At 53.1% G+C, this 22607-nt stretch overlaps 2 protein-coding genes across 12 annotated transcripts in view; both read left to right on the forward strand.

The window, feature by feature from the left end:
* LOC121349953 (microtubule-actin cross-linking factor 1-like) overlaps positions 1 to 9143 on the forward strand; it is a 131865-nt gene extending 122722 nt beyond the window's left edge. For 7 of the 11 annotated variants that reach the window (XM_041460832.1, XM_041460831.1, XM_041460833.1 and 4 more), the window contains 5 exons: positions 1708 to 1825; positions 3534 to 3745; positions 4225 to 4335; positions 6035 to 6158; positions 7465 to 9143. In XM_041460832.1, the coding sequence (XP_041316766.1) occupies positions 1708 to 1825; positions 3534 to 3745; positions 4225 to 4335; positions 6035 to 6158; positions 7465 to 7721 (822 nt within the window). In that variant the 3' untranslated portion in view covers positions 7722 to 9143. The remainder of the gene's footprint in view (positions 1 to 1707; positions 1826 to 3533; positions 3746 to 4224; positions 4336 to 6034; positions 6159 to 7464) is intronic. The other 4 variants (XM_041460835.1, XM_041460837.1, XM_041460830.1 and 1 more) reach the window with 1 other exon arrangement.
* A 1029-nt stretch (positions 9144 to 10172) lies between these two features.
* On the forward strand, positions 10173 to 20764 carry LOC121349946 (bone morphogenetic protein 8B-like). Its single transcript, XM_041460816.1, has 6 exons — positions 10173 to 10578; positions 16194 to 16415; positions 17457 to 17651; positions 18266 to 18345; positions 18642 to 18752; positions 20615 to 20764. The coding sequence occupies exons 1-6, from the start codon at positions 10173 to 10175 to the stop codon at positions 20762 to 20764; spliced, it is 1164 nt and encodes a 387-aa protein (XP_041316750.1).
* Positions 20765 to 22607: the final 1843 nt, after the last annotated feature.

Here is a 22607-nt window from a genome sequence, read left to right on the forward strand (position 1 = left end):
AAAAGCAGGATTTGGCAAAAGCAGAGAGGTTTTTCTCTCTGGGATCCTCCCCTGGATTTGTTGGGGATGTTCATGGTGGTGAATCGTGGCACTGGGGCACAGATGGAGGTGTTCTCCTGAGGGGCACAGCCAGCCCAGGGGGCACAACCTGCACCAGGCTCGGGGTGGGTTTGGACTGCAATCACCATGGAATGAGAGCACTGAGTAATCCTGTAGGACAACTAAACCCTCATCCCTGCTACTCCCACTGAGTAACTCCTCACTGGGGCACGGCTCCCCTCCCAGAACCTGCATGTGTCCTGAGTGTGTTGTGACCTGAGATAAGCCCAGCCTCCTTTCGAGCAGGGCTGGAGCACCCTGTGTCCCTCTCATGTCCCCACTGCCCCTGCCCAGATAAAAAAAAGCTTATTTTTCACATGCAGTGATGGTGCCCACCCAAAAAGATGCCCCAAAAGATGCCCAAAATGAAACAAACTTGGGTGTTGGAAGTGGATGACTCCTGAGAGTTCTGGCTTTAATTTAGGCAGTGATTATAGAAATGTCTTCAACAAAAACTGAAAAATAATGAGAATTGATTCGTCCCTGGGGTTGGCTCTTGAAGGACACCTCATGTAGAGCCTGGAGAGAAGGAAAAAGCTTCTCTGCTCCTTTCCCTGCCTGGGAACACAGTGGCAGCTCTTTAACTGAGACGAGGACAGCTTGGTAGGACCCTTGAGCAGGGAGATCCAATGGTCCAGGTCCCAAATCCCTGCAGGTCAGAGGTGTCACCTCCTGCCCTGACCCGTCCCTGTCACTTTGCATTCTCTGTTTTCATTAAATCTCTTATTTTTTGCATTTCCGCCCACAGAAAATGTTCCTGTTTGGGTTGGGGGTTTTTTTCCCCTTTTTTTAATCATTCTGGAGAAGGTCTTGCTTCCAAAACCTGGTTCTTCTGTCTTCTCATCCCAGCAGGTGCTCTGCAGACCTGGATGCAGAGCTGCCACATCCAAGCCAGGCTCTCCATGTCCCTCCCAGGTCTGGCAGACACCCAGGAGCCTGGCCTTGGGTATCCAGGAGATTCAGGGGAGCTTTATAAGCACATCCTTTTGATCTGGGGTGCACTTTTTTTGATTCCACAGGCATTTCAAACCACTAATGAACATCTCAATCACTAATCAACATTGCTGGGGATTCCTGCCTGGATTCCCATCACTCTGCACTCACCCAAACATCCTCACTGGGCTTTGTGGCTGCTGGGGTCAAGCCTGAGGCTCAGGGGAACCCCTGGGTTTCAGACTTGCTGGTGATCAGAGGTGTCTGGCTGGGCTTGCCCTGCTGAATCAGCCGGCTCCTTCCCACGTGGGCTGCACCAGGAGGGTCAGGGCATTGCCAGCCTCTCTTTCCTTCACCAAAAAAAAAAAAAGAGGAAAAAAACTAGAATTCTGGTTGAGAAAACCCATCCAAGCCCAAATTCTAAAATTACCTTTGTTGCTCTAAAAAAAACCAGCTTTAAAATGAAAGCATTTGGGTTGGTTGCATCATCTTCAAACCAAGCAGGAAAACTCCTCATCAATTGGGATTACCCCTCACTTATTCCAGAAGAACCTGTCTGGAGAAGCCTTTAAACTGTGGAATAGGTGGATGAAAGCCTTTGGTGCAGCCTGGGGAGGGAAGGAGCCTTGTTCCCTTGGTTGTTGCCCTTTCCCTGAGCTTTTCCTTGCCCCACAGTTCGGCGATTCCCAGCAGCTGCGGCTGGTCCGTATCCTGAGGAGCACGGTCATGGTCCGTGTGGGTGGAGGCTGGATGGCCCTGGATGAGTTTCTAGTGAAGAATGACCCGTGCAGAGGTAAGGCTTGATGCAATCAGAGTCTTCCCACTCACAGAGGGGAGTTTGGATGCTGTGGCTGGGTGACCAGCGTGGGTCATTATCCAGGTGGGCAGGAGCTGGAGGAAACAAAGCAAACCAAGAATTTGGAATCACCAGATTTGGTGATGCTGCAGCAAACCTAGCAGTGTTTATCCAGGGAAAGAGGGAAGGGTTGTGTTTTGGTTTTAAGACCTCAGCAAGCGCAGCTGGGGTCACCTCCTCCCCAAAACCTTGAGGTGTGACACCGGTCAGAGCCACTGGGCTGGACCAGAGCCATACCCAAGGGGAACAGAGCAAGATTAACCAGGGGCTGGCCAGGACTGGAGCATGTTTTGGAGAGTGCTCCATGTTTCCCTGGGGTCTCTGGGATGTTAATTGCTTCGGCTGTGTCTTGTTCAAGCTGCTGCATTCCGTGCTCCGGCTGCCCGACGGCTGTTGCTGAAAGCAGCATGATTTACAGCGAGCTCCGGGGAGAGCCCTCGGGGTTTTCCTGCTCCTCCTCCGCCCTTCACGCTTTGCAGCAGATGTTTTGCAGCGCTGTGACATCGAGGTTGTTTCTAGCCCTTGCTTATCTCAGCGTGGTGCTTCCCTCCTGCAATTGCTTTCTTGGCTTTTCTGGTCCGTAATCCGTCAGCCCCGGAATTCCTCCAGTGTTCTGTAAGGCTCAGTGCATGCCCTCGCTCTCTGTTTGAACACCCCTGAGCATGAAGCACTCTGGCACACGTCAGCAGAAGCCCACAGACCTTCTCCCTGCTTGGTTGCTCCTTGCTTGTCAAAGGGAGACCCTCCAGCTCTTTGAGGCGTTTGGATGAAAGTTTTTGAAAAGTTGGTTTTCAGTGGCTGGTTGGAAAAGTTGGGAGGGTGGTTTTCCCTCCTTTCTCCCCAAAAAATGCATAGAGAGCTGCCCAGAGCTGTGAGAGAGCAGAATCTCTCTCAGATTCTCAAGAATCTCAACCCTTCAAAGCTGCTTTTGCTATTTCTAAGCCACGTTAAAGATCACAGTGGCTGCTGTTGTGACATGGTGTGTTTAAAGGCCACCAGGATGCTTTTCCACAAGAGAGGAGCAGAGCATCCCGTGTGAATTCCTGGCCCTGGGGCAGCTTTTAATCAGCCAGTTTCTCAAAGAGCTGATCCATGGCAGGAGGTGGTTTTAAGGCAGAGAAGGAGAACCAGGGCAGCCTTGCTGTAGGGTCGTGTTCGAGGGTCCCAGATGAGGGAAGAGATGAGAATCTTGACTCCATGTGTCAGAAGGCTGATTTATTATATTATATTATATGATATTAAAATTATATACTAAAACTATACTAAAAAGAATAGAAAGAAAGGATCCATCAGAAAGCTGGAAAAGAAAAGCAAAGGAATGATCATAAAATCTTGCGACTGCTCACAGCCCCGACACAGGTGGCTGTCACTGGTCATCAAGTAAAAACAATTTCACATGCTGGCTAAACAATCCTCCAAATCACATTCCAAAGCAGCAAAACCTGGAGAAGCTGAAGCTTCCCAGCTTCCCAGCAGAAAAGATCCCGACAAAAGGATTTTTCCTAAAATACATCTGTGACATTTCTGCTCTGAGACGGGCGTGGGGAGATGCCCAAAGAAGCTGCTCCCATCCCTGGAGCCTCCTGAGCCCTGCGTGAGGATGTTGTCTCCCTCCAGAGCTGAGTTCTCCTCTCTCCCCTTCCAGCACGAGGCCGGACCAACCTGGAGCTGCGGGAGAAGTTCATCCTGCCGGAAGGAGCCTCGCAGGGAATGACCCCGTTCCGCTCGCGGGGCCGCAGATCCAAACCCTCGTCCCGAGCAGCCTCCCCGACCCGCTCCAGCTCCAGCGCCAGCCAGAGCAACCACAGCTGCGCCTCCATGCCCTCCTCTCCAGCCACCCCCGCCAGCGGAGCCAAGGTGGGCACTGCGGGGGGATGTTCCTTCCCTTTAGGAACTGGTGGTCTCCAAAACCCACGTGAGGAGCTGCAGGTGTAGGGAGGAGGAAGGTTCGGGCTTGGGGGATTGAGGAGGGCTGCAGAAGGTGCTCCTTGGTGGGTGGGATGCGGGTGGGATGTGCAGGACAGGTTGCCAGGTTTCCAGCCCACACTTGGATCCCTGTGGATCGCCGTGCAGCTGAAGGCTCCTGCTGCCTGAGGGCTGTGGTGTCAGGAGGAAGCCATCACCCCTCATCTCTCCTTCCCCACCATGCCATTATTTCATCGCCTTTTGGGTTTTTTCCCTTTGTTTTAATTTATGTAGTTCCCGTTTGGTTCTCGCTCCGTTTTAGTGCCGTTTCCCCCCCGTTTTCCAGATGCTCTCCCATTTCTCTTTTTTTATTTTTTTTTTTACCACTCATCCCACCTCTCCCCCCCTTCCTTGGCTTTTCCATTTCACAGACTCCACATCACTTCTCTCGATGTTATGACAAACCCTGGTTGATAAACAGTAAAGCGGGCACCCCCCTGAGGGGAATCGATTATTCCGACTTCCAGCTCCCGAGCGCCGAGGTAGAGTATGGTCTGCCAGCCCCCAGGAGCTGCTGCCAGGCTGGAGTGCCCCTGGCACGGAGTCATCCCACTCCCCTGCCTGCTCTTAACGCTTTCCTCGTGGTAGAGCAGCGCTTGTAGCTCCGCTAACGCTCCGACTGTTGGCGTTTTTCATGAGTCTCCAACTCGGATTAAAATTTAAATATCGGCTTCAGAGCGAAGCACGACACTTTCAATTCACCCTCACCTGCTTCCAAACCGTGTTAATCCTCTTGTGCTTTGAAAAATGTATTAATTTTCCGAGCTTTATTGGAAAGGGGCCGCGTTTGGCTTCCCAAAAATTGAAATCCAGCAGCCGAGTTGAGACTTGAAAAATCAGCTGCAGCGCATGCACCGTAAGCACACCGCCTCAGTTTTATGGAGAGCTTGTGTTTATCACCGTGTTGAAGCACGTCTGGTGTGTCCAGCCACCGCCTTGATGCTCCCAGGAGGATGAATTTGGGCTGAGGCTTTGGTTTCCCTAAAGTTTTCAGCCTCCTCGTGGACTTTTCCTGCCCTTGCGAGTGGGTGATGAGAAGCGCTGGGTAGATCCCGGTGGTTTGCTGTGCTGGTGAGGTAACTGTGTCTTGCTCAGCTTCCATGTGGAAAATGGATTAATTTGATTCACCAGGAGGTCAGGAGCGCATCCCCAGTTGCCCCCAAATTGATGCTTGCTGCCTATTTTAAGATAGGATCGAGGATGAGAATCGAAATCTCTGGTGATGACAGTGGTACCCGAAAATCGCGTCTTAATGGATTTTGATTCCCTCAGCTGCCCCTCTCTCCCTGCAGCTCCAGTTTCATCACATCCCAACATTTCTGAGGTTCCCAAATATCACAAAATCACAGGAAAACCCCTCCAGCTGTGGGAAATGCCCTCTGGGATCTGTGTCCACCTCTCCAGGAATGCAACACCCCTAAAACCCCCAGGGCTGGGGACACCACAGGCAGAAACTTTCCTGCAGCTCTGCCCCGAACCCAGAGCTTTGGATGGTGAACTGGAACTGGAGCTGCCTTTTCCAGCTGGATCCAGGTGCCCTCGCCCTGCTGGCACCTTCCCCTTGGCTTTCTGCAGCAGCAGAGGGAGCAGAGTTGCCTGTTGTGCTGCTTTAGCCCACACCAGCTGCACTTCCAACATCTCAAAGGTTGGGAAAAGGCACAGTTTCAGGATGCAGCCAGAGCTGAGCTGCTGTGCTTTGTGTCCCTGTCCATCACTTTTCCAATTTGGCTGCCTCTGGTCACTGGGACTGGTGTGGACATCAGCACCAGGGTGTCCCTGCCTACAATGAGTTGTGTTACTCGAGATCCTGAGTTGGACTTGACCTTCCAAAATGCTCCTGAGCTGCTTGGATGCTAAAATCCTTGTTTTTCCATATTCTACATTCCCTTTGTGGAGGTTTCAAGCCCGGCTGATGCTGTCCCTCAACAGCTTTCCTCAGAATTTTCTTTTTTCCCAACAAATTCCCTTTCATCAGCCTGCAGCTCACAAACTGCCATTCCCCTCCAAATTTTCAACATTTGGCCTTTTCCCTTGTTTTATAAACCACTGCAACAGCAGCTTGTGCCTTCCCCTGACCATTGAGATGTGGGGGGTTCCTTAAATGCCCACCTTTTTGCTGACCTGGGCCCGTCACAGTGCAGGTGACAGCTGAAGGATGTCCTGTGTGTGCTTCCTCCCAAGGTGACCCCCTCGGCTGGCAGCAAGCTGAAGCGCCCCACCTTCCACTCCAGCCGGACCTCGCTGGCTGGGGACACCAGTAACAGCTCCTCACCCGTCTCAACAGGTGCCAAAACCACTCGGGCAGGTGAGCGAAGGGAAAAGATGGAAAAACTGCCCCCATTATTCAAATACAGAATATTTCAGGGATGGGAAGCAAGGGAGGAGATGCTGGCACGGCTCTGCACTCCAAGGAATTGCTGAAATTTGGGGAGGAACCAAGGCTGATGTTGAAGCTCCCATCTCAGGGGTGCTGGTGAAGCACCCACAGAGGGGTTGGGGATTTTGTTGTTGATCTGGGGATGGGGGAAATATGCCTGGAGAGGCTCCCTGGGACAGAGACTGGACAGAGTTAAAGGAATAAAATAGGGATTTGTTAAAATGACTTTAATGGATACACCTTGGGCAGCACAGGAACCCAGCCATGGTTCCACCCAAGATGGACCCTGAGTCATGAGTTTCACACTTTTATGAGTTTTGGTCCATTTCCATATTGGGGTTAATTGTCCAATTCCAGCTCCAGGTGATGCAGTCCCACCCTCCCAGTTTGCTCTCCTCCATTCCCTGTTGTTTGCACTTTTTGGGCTGAAGCTGCAGCGGTGTCCTTGGTTCTGGGCTGGAAAAGGATTGTTTGTGGGACTGAACTGTTAACACTTTGTATGGAGTTCAGGGTTACACACTAACACTGTACAGAATCTGGAAAAAATAAATGCTAAAACTTAGGGCATCAGGAGAAACAAAACTTAGGGCATCAGGAGATACAAAAAAGGGCATCAGGAGGAGCAAACCTGAGGGCATCAGGAGGAAAAAGGACATTGGGAGGAACAAACCTGAGGGCATGAGGAGGAGCAAATCTTAGTGCTTCAGGAAGAGCAAAACTTAAGGCATCAGGAGGAACAAAGGGCATCGGGAGAAACAAACCTTAGGGCATCAGAAGGAACAAAACTTAGGGCATCAGGAGGAACGAAGGGCATCAGGAGGAGCAGAACTTAAGGCATGAGGAGGAACAAGGGATCAGGAAGAACAAATCTTAGTGCATCAGGAGGAACAAACCTTAGGGCATCGGGAGGAGCAGACTTTAGAGCATCGGGAGGAGCAAACCTGAGGGCATCAGAAGGAACAAACCTTGGGGCATCAGGAGGAAATAGGGCATTGGGAGGAACAAACCTTAGAGGATTGGGAGGAGCAAAATTTAGGGCATCGGGAGGAGCAGACTTTAGGGCATCGGGAGAAACAAACCTTAGAGCATCGGGAGGAGCAAACCTTAGGGCATCAGGAGGAACAAAATTTAGGGCATCAGGAGGAGCAGACCTTAGTGCATCTGGAGGAGCAGACCTTAGGGCAGCGGGAGGAGCACACCTCCCTTCTCACGGCTCTGCGGGCCCTCCTTGCAGACCCCAAGAAAGCCGCCAGCCGTCCCACGAGCCGCGCCGGGAGCCGCACGGGGAGCCGGGCCAGCAGCCGGCGGGGCAGCGACGCCTCGGACTTCGACCTGCTGGAGACACAGTCGGCCTGCTCGGACACCTCGGAGAGCAGCGCGGCCGGCGGGCAGAGCTCGCGCCGCGGCGCCGCCGCCAAACCCTCCAAAATCCCCACCATGTCCAAGAAAACGCCCGCTGCCACCCCAAAAACTCCAGGCCCTAAGAGATAATACTGTACCTTGCTGGGAGAGAGGAAGGAAAAACTAGGAAACGACAACAAATGGCAACGATGACAAAAAAAAAAAACAAAAAAAAAAAAAGCACCCGACCTGTGTCCAGTTTTTAACCCTGCTCCGTACATTGGATGTATATTTATTCTAAATGGGAGAAACTATATTGTTAAAAGTGTAAAAGAAAAATTGTGTTATGAAGCTGCCTTATTTGGGTTTTTTTTTGTTTGTTTGTTTGTTTTGGTTTTTTGGGTTTTTTTTTTTTTCTTTTTTGTAAGTTACTATTTTCATGTGAATATTTATGTAGATAAAAAAAAAATTGCCTCTCGGTGACCCCTGTTTAGAGAGGGGCCTGGAAAACTGAAATGTGGAGAGAAAGAAAAAAAAAATCAAAAAAAAGATTTAAAAAAAAAAAAAAAGGAAGCAAAAAAAAAAAAGGTCAAGATGTGAAAGTGTAAAGAAAAACTAAAATATAAATAGGATTTCTGCGCGGTGCAGGGTGTGAACCTGCTTTATCTTTTAGGATTGTTTCCTAAATGCATCTTTATAAACTTAACTTGCTGTCTCAGCAAGGTAAATTATATTTAAAAGCAAAGACCTGAATCCTGCAGTGTTCAAGGAACTCTCTTTTTGTAAATCACAGATACCTCAACCAGAGAAACATGAGGTGAGGGGACTTGGGGCTTATGTTTCCATTTTTTTTTAAAGCTATGTGGTTTTATCTGAAGAAAGCGGAGTTTGACTTTAATAAAATTTGCACACACTACAGCAAAGGCCGTGACAATTTTGCTGTCTTGAAAATACTGTCCTGACAACTTTGTTTTTAAAGAACAAACCGAGGGTGAAGGGTTTGGGGAGGGGTTTGAGGAGGGGTTTTCACACCAGAGGATTGCAGCTCTGGATCACTGGGATGCATCCCTTAGAGGTGGTGGGCCCTCCACAATCAAGGATTCTTCTGGATTGATGGCTTAACCAGCCCGCCCCGAGGCGTTCCTTACACAATCACTGTTTTATCTGCATCTCTTTGTTTCCTATTTATTATTTAACTGGTCATTCCACTTCCAGCCAGGCTGAGATTGATGTGAACTCTGCTCCTAGGAGAAATCTGGACTTACACGCACAGTTGCTTGTCCTTGAAACGAGTCTCACCAGCACACTCGCTGCAAGTCCTGTCTCGCTTTTGTACGCTCCTTTTTCTTTGTAATAAAATCCAACTGACCAAGTGACCAGGAGACGGGCCGGGGGCGAGGGCTCTGCACAGCTCCTGTATTTATTAAATATTGTTCCTCTCCGGCTCTGACCGTGTTGCTGTGTGATTCTCTCAATTGGTTTCAAATTGAGGCAAAACTGAAGCTCTACCAATGAATTGTTTAAAAGAACCAGACACATTTTTGTATTAAAATTGCTTGCGGTAATAAACAATCTTGCCTCCTGCTTTATTCCCCAGTGTTAGCTTTGTAAGGATGAGCTGGAGCTGGTTATCCCGCGTGGGAAGGCAGTGGCTGTGGAAGTCAGGGGGTGTTTGCACCCAGGTTTTTTTGTGGGATGGAGCAGGGCCCAAATTTACACTCAGCCCCAAAATTATGTGGTCCAGGGTGGGGCTGGTGAGGTGCTCAGTGGAGTGGGGAATTGGGTGCCTGTGAGGGGAAGGGATGCAAAGGGGTGTCCAAGAGTTTGGGTGGCCTTGGGAGTGGATGCCCAGGTGGGTCAGTGTCCCCACATGTGGAAGTTCATGGATTTGGGTGCCAGTGAGGGTGGGTGCCCCTGGATTTGGTTTCCCACAAGGGTCAGAGTCCCTAGGTGTGGATGTTCATGGATTTGGGTACCCCTGGGTTTGGTTTCCCACAAGGGTCAGAATCCCCAGGTGTGGATGTTCATGGATTTGGGTGCCTCTGGGTTTGGTTTCCCACAAGGGTCAGAGTCCCCACGTGTGGATGTTCGTGGATTTGGGTGCCTCTGGGTTTGGTTTCCCACAAGGGGGATCCTCTTTAGAAGTGAGTGCCCATGGAATGAGCATCCCTAGGAATGGATCTCCATGCATTTGTGCACCCACAGGAGCAGGAGCATCCCTAGGGATGGGTGCCACGGTTTTGGGTGTGGGTGAGGCTGGGAACCCACGGCTTTGGGTGCCCACGAGGACAACCATCCCCAGGGATGGATTCCCATGAATTTACATCTCCACAGCTTTGGGTGCCCACGAGGACAACCATCCCCAGGGATGGATTCCCATGAATTTACATCTCCACAGCTTTGACTTCCTACCCCTTCTCATGCCCAGCGATGCTCCCCGTACCCCGGAGCCACCGGGCGGGGAGGGCCGGGGCGGTGCCGCTGGAGGGACCGTCCCTTTCCCTCGCCCCGCCGGGGCGGTCCGGTGCCGGTGCCGGAGCCGGGGCCGTGCCGGTGCCCGGTGCCGCACCGGGCGGGCGGGCGGGGGGTCCCGGCGGTGCCATGGGGCCGGGCTGGGGGCGGCGTGGAGCCGTGGCGCTGCTTTGGGTGGCGGCCGTGCTGTGGCAGCTGGGCAGCGGCAGCGTCCTCCGCCGCCGGCTCCACGCCGCCGGGGTCCCGCAGCGGCGGCTGAGCGGCGGCGAGCGGCGGGACGTGCAGCGGGAGATCCTGGCCGTGCTGGGGCTGCCCGGCCGGCCCCGGCCCCGCGCCCCGACCCGCGCCCCCGCCGCCGCCGCGCCGCTCTTCATGCTCGATCTGTACCACGCCGTGGCCGGCGAGGAGGAGGAGGAGGAGGAGGGCGAGGAAGCGGCGGTGTCGCGGCCGGTGCTCACCGGGCTCAGCACGCAGAGCCCCCCGCCCGGCAGCGTCGTGAGCCGAGCGGACACCGTGGTCAGCCTCGTTAACATGGGTGAGAACGGCTGCGGGGCACCGGGAGGACCGGGGGGCACCGGGATGTGCGGGGCACTGGGAGCACCGGGAGAACCGGGAGGCACCGTGGGTCACCGGGATGTGCGGGGCACCGGGAGGACCGGAGCGCACCGGGGGGTACCGGGGGGTACCGGGATGTGCGGGGCACCGGGAGGACCGGAGCGCACCGGGAGGCACCGGGATGTGCGGGCAGGATCCCGGCTGCTTTGGCAGGATCGGGGCGATCGGAGCACACCGGGGCTCGCCGGGGGTACCGGGAGGGGATACCGGGATGTGCGGACGGCACCGGAGCGCACCGCGGGGGTCCCGGGAGGGGATACCGGGATGTGCGGGCAGGATCCCGGCGGCTTTGGCAGGACCGGGGGGGGACCGCGGCCCACGGAGGGACCGGGGGGACCAAAGCAAGGCACCGAGGGGACACCGGGGGGAATGGGCACGGGGCTGAGCCGACCGCAACCCCAGCTCCTGGTCCGTGACCGTGGTACCGACAGCTCCGAGCATCCCTCGGGGTGGTTTCTCAGTCCTTGCTCAGATAAGGAACTTTTTTGCCCAAAGCTGAGCTCAGTAACGGGGGGAGCGGCGGTGAGGGACACGGTGGCGGTGAGGGACACGGGGGTGCGGTGAAAGTGGCCGGGATGAATCCCAAATCCGTTTAAAAAGAGGAAATGGAGAAGGGGGAGCTGAGGGAGGCTCTCCCCGACTCAGCGGGCACAAGGCGGGCAGCGAACGGGGCTCGGGACAGGCGGGACAGCAGCTCTGGTGCCAGCAGCAGGGTGACCCTCGATGGGACACTGCATCACGGCTCCAAATAAAATCCTCGAGGCTGTTAATTATTGCTGGAATCCCGTCCAGCTGGTTACCAGGCTCCAGCATCCTTCGGATTTCCAGGCAGCCGCTGGAGCAGCAGCAGAGCTGATCCCAGCGCCAGCGGGGCCGCGAACACTCGGGATGGGATGAATCCTCTGCCGGGGCAGGCACTGGGGTGGCTGAACCCAGGGGGATTTGCACACCGGGAGCTCGGACATGGAGCTTTTCCCTGTCCCTGCTCGTTGCTTTTAGGGATGTTTGTTGCCCCAAGCAGAAAATCCCCCAAAACCTCTGAGGAAGGGGAGAATCCCTCCTTGGAGATTGGAGGTGGGAGGGGGATCTGCACCCTTGGGAGGAGGTTTAGGCGAGGCAGGGGCTGTAGAGGTGTCTCCCACTCATTCCTACTCCCCCTGTACCACGTGTGGCTGTGAGGAGTCTCCCTGGCACAGACCCAGGTGCTTGGGGTGCCCACAGGTGCAGGCACCCAGCTCCCCTCCAAAATCCTGAGAGAACTGGGGTGCAGTTCAGCATCCTGTGGTGGAGACAAAAGCTGAAGCACCAAATCCCCTCAGCGCTTGGGACAACACCCAAGCCCCAAAATGGGCTTTAAAGGAGTCAGGTGTGGTGGCAGCCACGGTGGGATGTTCAGGGAGCCTTTGGGAGGTGTCACTGCTGGCACAGGGGTGCAGGCACTGCTCCCCTTCCCAGTGCTCCCAGAGTAGCCAGGAGAGTTTGGGGAGCACAGCTCCAGCCTTCAATTTGAATGGCTTTGATTTCTGCGGCTTCGTCAGCCCCTTCATGTTAATTAAATAAGGAGGTTTGTTTTTTTTGGTTTTTTTTTTTTTTTTTGTTTTGTTTTTTTTTGTGGGAGAAGGCCAGCTCTCATTTGCATACATAATTAGCTGCACAATTATCCTGATGGGACATGCAAAGTTGGGCACTTGGACCTTTTTGGAGCCGTCCCTCTGCGAGCAGGGCTGGAGCAGGGCGCTCCTTGTTCCTGGGAATGGGGAGAGACAAACATCCCTGGAGCACCAACTCTGGGGGACAGGGACAGCCCCAGCTGCTTTTGGGGACCATGGATCTGCCCATCCCACCCCTCCTGCTCCTCCTGGAGGGGGTGAAGCCTTCCCTGGGCTGTTCCTGTGCCCTGGCTGCAGCAGCTGGGCGGGATGTTGGGTTTTTGAGCCCAGGGTGAGGATGTGAGGATGGGCTTTGGGATTTCTCCTCAGCTGTGAGTCATGGATACGGGCAGGGTGTGATTGTGGAGCAGGGAGATGTGGAAGGGGAAGGGGGTGAGGGCTCACAGCATTCCTGAGCCCCCCCAGCACTCACATCCCCCTTTCCCTGCTGGCATCCATCATTATTGGTAGGTGTCCCATGGCAAGGGGTGGGAATTAGATGATCTTTAAGTTCCTCCCAACCCAAAGCAGCCTGTGATTCCTTGGCTGGACTCCCCCGTGGCTGCTTGGGATGAGGCTGTGCCCAAACATCTTCCTGGAAAATCCAGGGATGAACAAAAACCCTGGAGAGGAACACAGGACACCTTGGCAAAACCAGCCACAGCACCCCGGGCACTTCAGGGAACCCTAAATGTGGGGTGGGAGCTCAGAGCAGCCTCTTTAATTGAATTTTAGGAGTTGGGAAGAGCTGCTCCACTCCACACTGTGGAAGTTCATCACCCACTGCCCTCATCCCACACAATTACCACTGAAATCCAGCTGCTGTCAGCAGCTGGCTCAGGATTTTCCCACCCCTGGCTCCGTTTCGCAGCCGTTTGAGCTGTGCCGAGGTGTCAGCGCTCTCCATGGACCCTCCGTGTGTGTTTTAATGGGGAAAGCTTCCCCAAAAAATCCTGGGATCCACCTGGGACACAGTGCTCCAGCTGGATGTGTGTAGGGCAGGGGCCAAGGCTGTGTCCCAGCTGGGCTGGGGGTGTCCAGAGCTCCTAGAGCTCATCCCAGGAGGATGGAGGAGGCAAACTGGGAGTCTGGATGTGCTGGGATAACTCCTAAATCCCTCCCCACTTCAGAAACCTTCCAGAGCTTATTTTTTCCTGCTTGAAGGACAACATCTTCCCTGCATCTCCTTTAAACCTATTTTAGGATCCAGAGCACTTGATGTGGTCGAATATCCTGGCATTTCCTTTTAATTTGGTGTCTGAAATGATCATGGGGACCCACTGGGAGCAGCCAGGCCCGGTAATTACGACTGATGCACAGTTTTATAGAAGCCCAGAAAGTGCACAAGGAAAAACGTGCAGCTAAGAATAACCTGGGGAGCAGGAGGAAGGGTGGGATCTGGGAAGAGGTCTGGGAATGCTCAGGGAATGGGAGACACCAGGAGGCTCAGCTGAGATGGAGCTGGGCATCCCCTGCCAGGGGAACGGCCCCCAAGGCTGTTTATATTGGTTTATAATAATTTTAATGTTATTTTTGGGGGTGATGGAGCACACTCAGCTTTGGGGGAAGGTGCAGCAGCTGCCAAAGGAGGGGGGAAAGGAGAGCAAAGCGCTTGGGTTGGGCTTTTTTCCTGCCTCTCCTCTGCAATCCGGAGAATCCACCCACATTTAATTGAGGGTTGGTGGTGTGGCTGAGTCAACCCCAAGCAGGGGCAGGTTCCCAGGCACCCTGGGCTCCCCAAAGCCCCCCGGGGGGGCACCCCCAGCACACCCCCAGCAGCATCTGAGCACCCACAGCTCTGCTGGCTGCTCAGGGGCCACTGCAGGGCTCTCATTTTACAAACATTTTGATTTTAGCAGCAAACAGGGGAGTGTTGAGCCCTCTCCAAGCTGCTCTTTGTGCAGCAGTTGTGACACAGAAGGGGAAGCTTCTCCCTCAGTCCTCCCCCTCCAAAGGGGTTCACTTTTTTCCTCCCTGAAGAAGCAGAGAATTCAGGGATTCCTCCCAGAATTTCATCCCAAACACAGATAAATCCAGCTTAGGTTCATCAAGGAGCTCAGCTAATTGCAGCTCAGCTAATTTTTGCATTTCTACTGCTGCCAAGGTGTCCCTGGGCTCCCCTCCCACCAAATCCCCTCCTCTGCCTTCACCCCCAGACCCCTCCATCACCTCCACAGCAACAGGAAATTTTCATTAAAAATTTTTAGCAGAGGCTTTCACTCTTCTCTAGGGATAAAAATCACCTTTTTGGCTTTTTTTTTATCAGGTGTGGGGTCTCTGTGGCTTCCTTGGCTCTGACCAAAAAAATCCTTCTGCCCATCCCTGGGTGAGGATCCAGCTGCAGGCAAAAATTTTGGAGCAAAGGGGTCACCCAAGTGACCAAAAACACCCAAGGGGACCGACCAGGGGACACCCACTGGGGGCTTATCAGTGCTAAAACCCCGAGGTGACTCCTCTGCTCATATTTTGGGGGGAATTTAAGGATTTTTTTGCCAGCGCCACGAGGCCTCGGCAGCTTTGGCAGCGCCAACAACCCACGAGAACAAAACCACCCCACGATGGGATGGTGGAAGGAATGGCAAAGAGGGAAGAGGCTGAGGGACTGCGGAGGGTTTGGGGGGCTCTGTGTCCCCCCCTGAGGGGTTGGGTCAGGTCCCCAGAGCATCCTCCTGCCCAGCTGGCAGCCACCCTGGCAGGGCAGGAAGCGCTCTCCGCATCCGCCCCGGGCTCTTTTTAGAACACAGCTTGTGGTCAGGCCAGGAGCTGGAGGGAATGTGGGATTTGAAAAAAAAAAAAAAAAAAAAAAAAAAAAGGGGGAAAAAAAAGAGGAAAAAATAAGAAGGAAAAGAATTTGTGGGTAAGTAAAATCTCCGTGTTGGGTTTGGAGGGATGTGCTGCTCCCTCCGTGTAAATGGGAATGGCAAGCTTATGGTGGGTTAAATTTGGAATATTTCCCCCCTGGAATCGGTTTTAAAATGCATTTAAGCTGTTTATTTTTTTTGTTTAGTTAATGATTTGGTTTAGTTTTAAAAGTAAGCGCCAGGTTACGTTGCTTTTGCGCCTGAAGCAGGAGAAGCTTTAGTCACATTGAATCATATTTAATCATAAACTTTAATTATGCTCAGATCAGGAAGATTGGGGTGTTTTTAAAGAACAATTTGAAGCAAATGATTGCACATTAGCAGAACTGTGGGGGCTGCATTACCATAGAGAAAGGGAGGTTTATTCTTTATGGACGAACAAAATAAAATCAGATTTTTCCTGTCCCAGTGTGGTGGAGAAATAAGGTGTTTTCAGGAAAAAGGGAGGGGATTTTTTACAGAGCAGTGACCTGATAATCCCCCCCAGCTCCCCAGAAACACACAGGATAAAAATTTTTATTTGTGGCTAAATTTTTGCTTGTGGACAAATCTTTACTTGTGGAGCTGTGATATCCAGTGATGAGCCCTGGGCTTGTCTGCTGCAAGAAAAGTTTGGAAAACCCCAATTCCTGCTCCAGATGGTCCTGCTGAGCCCCAAAATCTCAAAATTTTGAACGTGTTTTTCCCCTTTTGATGAAGCAGCCCCTAAAGCCTGTCACATTCTCTGTGCTCCTCCCACAGCCAGCGCTTGTGCTTTTCATTTTAATTGATTTTAATTTTAATTTATTTTAATTTTAATTAATAATGAAGAAGGCTGGGAGGGGAAGCTGGTGGGTCTACAGCAAAATAAACTGCAAAAACAGGGGAGGATGATCTGAATCCAAACCCTCAGGAGACGGGAACATCCAACCAAGGGCTAGCAGCCCAGAACAGCGAGTTTATCCCCAAAATCCACTTGGTGGGGCTCAGCGGGGAGGTTCCAGGCTTGGCTCAGCCATCCCTGAGTGCTTTTTTTCCCTCCTCAGTGGAGCAGGACCGGGATCTGTTGTCACCCAAGCCCTACTGGAAGGAGTTCAGGTTCGACCTGACCCAGGTGCCGGCGGGAGAGGCCGTGACGGCCGCCGAGTTCCGCATCTACAAATCCCGGGGTGTCGCCAGGCACGCCAACAGCAGCCTCCACGTCAGCATCTACGAGGTGGCTGGGCAGCATCCCAACAGGTCAGGGGCTGGGAATGAGGATGAGGAGGGTGGGAGCAGGGGTGGCGTGGAGAAAACGGTGTGGGGTGATGGGGATGGGGTGATGGGGATGGGGATGGGGGTGAGGATGAAGGTAATGGGGTGGGAAAGGGTGTGGGGATGAAGGAGAAGGGAAGGGAATGAAGAGTGGTGGGGATGGGAATGAAGAAGATGGGAAGGGAATGGGGATAGGAATGAAGATGGTGGGAATGGGGGTGAGGATGAAGGTGGTGGGGGTGAGGATGAAGGTAATGGGTAAGGGAAAGGGTGTGGGGATGAAGGAGAGGGGAAGGGAATGGGGATAAGAATGAAGATGATGGGAATGGGGCTGAGGATGAAGGTGATTGGGGTGAGGATGAAGGTGAAGGGATGGGAAAGGGTGTGGGGATGAAGGAGAGGGGAAGGGAATGAAGAGGATGGGGATGGGGGTGAGGATGAAGGTGGTGGGGATGAGGATGAAGGTGAAGGGATGGGAAAGGGTGTGGGGATGAAGGAGAGGGGAAGGGAATGGGGGTGAGGATGAAGGTGATGGTGGTGGGGAAGAAGGAGATGGGAAGGGAATGAAGAGGATGGGAGTAGGAGTGAGGATGAAGGTGATGGACATGGGAAAGGGTGTGAGGATGAAGGAGAGGGGAAGGAAATGGGGATAGGAATGAAGATGATGGCAATGGGGGTGAGGATGAAGGTGGTGAGGGTGGGAGTGAAGGAGATGGGAAGGGAATGGGGATAGGAATGAAGATGATGGCAATGGGGATGAGGATGAAGGTGATGGGAAGGGAAAGGGTGTGGGGGTGAATGAGAGGGGAAGGGAATGGGGATAGGAATGGGGATGAGGATGAAGGTGATGGGTGTGGGGATGAAGGACATGGGAAGGGAATGTGCATAGAAGTGAAAATGATGGGAATGAAGGTGAGGATGGAGGGGATGGGGATGATGGGAGTGGGAATGAAAATGTGAATGGGTAAGGGAATGAAGAAGATGGGAATGGGGATGGAAACAAGGTCAATGGGGACAGGGATTGAAAATCCCCAAAAATGGTCCTGTCCCTGCAGGGCACAGCGTGGATCCAGGCTCAGCTGGGCTCCTGGGGCGCCGGGGACCCCGCTCCAAGCAGCCCTTCATGGTGACATTTTTCCGGGCCAGCCCCAGCCCCTCCCGTGTCACACGAGCAGCCAAAGCCCCGAGGAGGCGACAGCCCAAAAAATCCAACGACCTCCCCCACCCGAACAAGCTCCCAGGAATTTTTGGTAAGGTGTTTTCTGCGGGAGGAGGGATCTCCCTGCGGAAAACACGAGGCTCTCTGCTCGTCAGCACCTTGAAATCTCAAATTTTTTTTTGGGCCCAAGGGAAATGGAGCACTTGAAATCCCAATTTTTTTTTTTTTTGGGCCCAAGGGAAACGGAGCAAAAAGTTCTGAGGTTTTAGGATTGGAGGTTTCTGCAGTTTGGGAGGTGCAGAGAGGGTTTGGGTTGGATGCCCTCAAGGAAATGGTGTTTTGTGAGCGTGTCAGGATTACTGAATATTGGAATTTTTGCCTCATTGCCCTTGGCTTTGGAGCCCTGGGAAGGTGTCACAGCTCCAGAAAGTTCAGGCAGGAGGGGAACAGGAAGGCCTGAGTTTGGGAAACCCTCAAAGCGAGCACAGCTGGGGTTTAGCTCTTCCAAGGCTGAATTCCTTCATCCCAATATTGGAATATCAATTCCAATTCCAATTCCAGGCCAGTCTGGAGCTGCTTTTCCCTTAATGCAGCAACAAAGGCTCCTCTCCTTTGGTTCTCCTGGGTCAATCCCAACCCCAGGGGCTGTATCCCACCTCTGAGGGGGAATTCCAGGGCTGAATTCCCTGTCCCCTTTTCCCACAGATGATGTCCATGCCACGGATGGGCGGCAGGTCTGCCGGCGCCACGAGCTCTACGTCAGCTTCCAGGACCTTGGCTGGCTGGTACTTGTCTGCTGGGAGAAGTAAATGACAAAAAACACCCCCCTATCATTCCATTCCCCCGCCCTGGGCTCCCTCCCAGGCTGGATTCTCCTGCCCATGGAACCATCCCAGGAGCTGGGAAGGCAAACACGAACTGCCACAACCCCAAACCTCACCAGCGACCCTGAACAACTCCTGGCTGATCCAAAAAAACCAAAATAAACCCTTGCTGAGCTGTTTATGCAGGTGGGGAATGGATGAGGGGGCACAGAAGGGTGAAGCCCTCGATGTAATCCCTTTTTTTCTTTTTTTTCCAGGACTGGGTGATTGCTCCACAGGGATACTCAGCCTACTACTGCGAGGGGGAGTGTGCATTCCCACTGGACTCCTGCATGAACGCCACCAACCACGCCATCCTGCAGTCCCTGGTCAGTGCAGCCCAGCAGGGCAGCCCTGGGGGGACATCCAGGCTCCTGGGGAGCACCCAGAGCCCGGCAGGTGCTGAGGAACAGCTGGGATTTTGGGATGAGCCTGGCTGGGCTTGAGGGTGCTCAGCTGGGAGGGTGCAGTTGGGCTCCTGGTTGAAATAAAGAATGAGTGGGTGAGTGCACATCTGGGTGGGTGAGTGCACATCTGGGTGGGTGCTTGCACATCTGGATGGGTGCATGCACATCTGGATAGGTGAATGCACATCTGGGTGAGTGCTTGCATGTCTGCGTGGGTGAATGCACATCTGGGTGGGTGAATGCACATCTGGATAGGTGAATGCACATCTGGGGGGTCTCATGCTCATCTGGGTGGGTGAATGCACATCTGGGTGAGTGCTTGCTTGTCTGGGTGGGTGCTTGCACATCTGGGTGGGTGCTTGCACATCTGGATGGATGCTCACAGGCTGGCCCCCACCACAGGCTCAATTCCAATATGGAATTTCAAGGCATTCATGGAGAGACCCAGGGTGAGGGCACGAAGCTCTGCCCCTCATCCTCAACCAGAAGGCTGCATCAGCGGGATTTTGTCACCCCAGAGCTCCCTCACCTCTTGGTTTTCTGACTGACACCATCCTGCTCCAGTTCCACAGCAGCTGGGGCAAAACTGATGATTTCTGGCAGATTGATGATCCCTCTCCCCTGGCAGCGAGCCGGGCAGCAGGGACAAGCCCAGGGCACACCAGAGCCCCCCAAAAAAGGCTCTGTGCCATCCCTGCATCCTCCTCTCCAGCTGCTTCCCAGGGTTTTATCCACAGCCCCGGCACCCAAACCTTGGGCTCAGCATATTCCGAGCAAGAAAGCTTTAATGCCTTGGGTTTGTTTTTTTTCCCAAACCCACCCCACATCCCAGGCAGCGCTTTAATTTCTGGAATTTCCTGCCCTGTGAGTGTTTGGTTTCCCAATGGCAGAGCCACCCCGGCTCCGGTGCTCGCGGTTAATTACAGGGAGCGCCGAGCCCTCGGCCCAGCCTTTGAAGGTGTCGCCTGGCTGGGTTTAATTTTGACATTAAAACTTCCAGGGCCCATCCAGGGGCTGGGAACCATCCTGGCAGTGGCAGCGAGGGGCTCTTTTTTCCCCCCTCTACACCCACCCATCACCCCCAAACCCAGCTCTGTTCCCAAAACGGAGCCGTTGGGGCAGGATGTGAATCACCTGGATCCGGCCCTTCTGGGAAGAGCCAGGGCAAAGGCGGCTGTGGAGCCATGCCAGCCCCAGCCTGAGCTGCAAATAGCAGGGTTGGACAGCAAAAACACCGGACTTCCGAGCTGGGAGAGCTCGGCTGCCCCTGCTGTAAATGAATCGCACATGTCGGGGCAGCCAGCAGGGCTCCTGTGTCCTGCCAGCCTCCTCCGGCTCCTGCCCTGCAGGAAAACACCGGGATAACGCCTGTCCCCAGCAGGGAAAAGCCATCCAAGAGTGGGGTCCTGGTCACAGAGGTGTTGTGGACTTTAGGATGGAAGTTTGGGGTGGAGAATCTCTGTTGGAACAACGCCCAGCGCCCCCCGCCCACACCGGAGCCTGACCCGTGCTGTGCTGATTTATGTTTTTTTTTTTTTTAGTCATTTGTCTGTTTTTGTGAGAAAAAGGGCCCTGAAATCCCAAATTAATGAAGGGTCTGCCTGGCCCATGCAGTGCCATGAGCCCTGATCCAATATAAACCACAGCAGGGACTGCCTGGAGTTTAGAATAAATATTTTTGCAAAAAGATGGAAATAATCCCCCCATTCACCCAGGGTTTTTTTGGTTGGTTTGTTGCTTGGAGCCACGTTTGCTGGCACTGACGGGCTCCATCCATCCCCCAGGTCCACCTGATGAAGCCTGAGGCCGTGCCCAAGGCGTGCTGTGCCCCCACCAAGCTCAGTGCCACCTCTGTCCTCTACTACGACAGCAACAACAACGTCATCCTCAAAAAGCATCGGAACATGGTGGTGAAATCCTGCGGCTGCCACTGATGGACAGGTCCCATCCCACCCCCGAGTGTCCAAATCCTCCAAATCCCATCCCTGCGTGTCCCATTCCCAGCCCTTGATGTCCCATTCCCACTCTTGAGTGTCTCATTCCTGTCAGCATCGGAACATGGTGGTGAAATCCTGCGGCTGCCACTGATGGACAGGTCCCATCCCACCCCTGAGTGTCCAAATCCTCCAAATCCTGTCCCTGAGTGTCCCATTCCCCACTCCTGAGTGTCCCATTCCACCCCTGGATGTCCCATCCCCACCCCTGGATGTCCCATTACTGTCCCTGGATATTCCATTCCTGTCCCTGGATGTCCCATTCCCACTCCTGAGTGTCCCATTCCTGTCCCTGAGTGTCCCTTTCCCACCCCTGGACACCCCATTCCCATCCCTGAGTGTCCCTTTCCCACCCCTGAGTGTCCCATCCCATCCCTGATGTCCCATTCCCAACCCTGGATGTCCCATCCCCACCTCTGAGCATCCCATTCCTGTCCCTGAGTGTCCCATTCCTGTCCCTTGATGTTCCACTCCTGTCCCTGGATGTCCCATCCCCACCCCTGGACACCCCATTCCCATCCCTGGATGTCCCCTTCCCACTCCTGGATGTCCCATTCCTGTCCCTGGATGTCCCATTCCCACCTCTGAGCATCCCATTCCTGTCCCTAGATGTTCCATTCCTGTCCCTGAGTGTCCCATCCCCACCCTGAGTGTCCCTTTCCCACCCCCGGACACCCCATTCTGTGGGCTGCATCAGAGCAAAATCCATTAATAATAATAATAATCAAAAAAGCAAAAAATAAACCCTTCCCACCCCTTTCTAGAAGTGGATGTAAATAATATAAAACTTCCTTTTTCTTATCCTGCTTGATGAGACACAGAAATATACAAACACATATATATATATATACAGGAAAGAGAGGATTTTTGGCTGATTCTGTTTTGTCTGTGACTGATGTGTTTTCCCTGTGCTGGAGGCAGTTTTGGGGGCAGGCAGCATCCAGGTTGCTCTGGGACTGAGCTGTTTCTAGCTGTGTATTTCTCCACTAACCCACCTCTACCCAAGTGCTTTTAATTCCCTTAATGAAAATATCATCAGCCAATTAAGTAGCTGGCTGGCTAACCCCCCTCCTGTTTACCCAAAGTTCACCAAACTCAGCCAGTTGGAAAAAAAATAAAATATCCATATTGAGCTACAGCACTGTTATAAAATAAACGCAAAGTTTGGAAAGTAAACACGGAGTTTCTCTTGCTCTTTGTTTTTTAATGTCACAGCACAACAGGGCTCTGTTCACAGGGCCTTTTGCAATGAAAAAAAAAGACTCAGAATTGGCTAAAATTGTACCTATTTGCTTGAAAATGAGCCCTGATGTGAGTTTTAGGTCAGGCTGTGCCCATCCCGTGGGCTCCCAGCGGGGCTGTGAGCAGTCCCAGGCAGCTTCCCCAGGTTATTTGCACAATTAAATTATTTATTTGCTCTGATTTGAAAAGGAAAAGGCCTGTCCTGGTTCTCAGCTCGGATACTAACCTTACATCAATAAATAAGGAAAGAACCTGGAACAGTCAGGGAAAAATCCCAATAAAACCCCACCAAAATAAGGGAGATTTGCTCCCTGTCAGTGCCCAGCTTCCCACGGAAAGGTTTTGCTTGTCTGGGTGTTTAATTCCACACGAAATCCAGCTCAGGGTGCAATCCTGGCTCCGTGGGATTTGGTGCCTCCTGCAGAGAGAAGAGCCAAGCCTTGCACTGACTCTGGACTCTTGGCTGCAGGTGCCTGACTTTAAAATGTGGGATTTAAACAAAAAGAAGGGAGCAAAGGAGGGGAAAGCTGGGCTGGTTTGT

This window comes from Pyrgilauda ruficollis, unplaced genomic scaffold (assembly GCF_017590135.1).
Source record: "Pyrgilauda ruficollis isolate IOZ18807 unplaced genomic scaffold, ASM1759013v1 scaffold149, whole genome shotgun sequence".
NCBI lineage: Eukaryota > Metazoa > Chordata > Aves > Passeriformes > Passeridae > Pyrgilauda > Pyrgilauda ruficollis.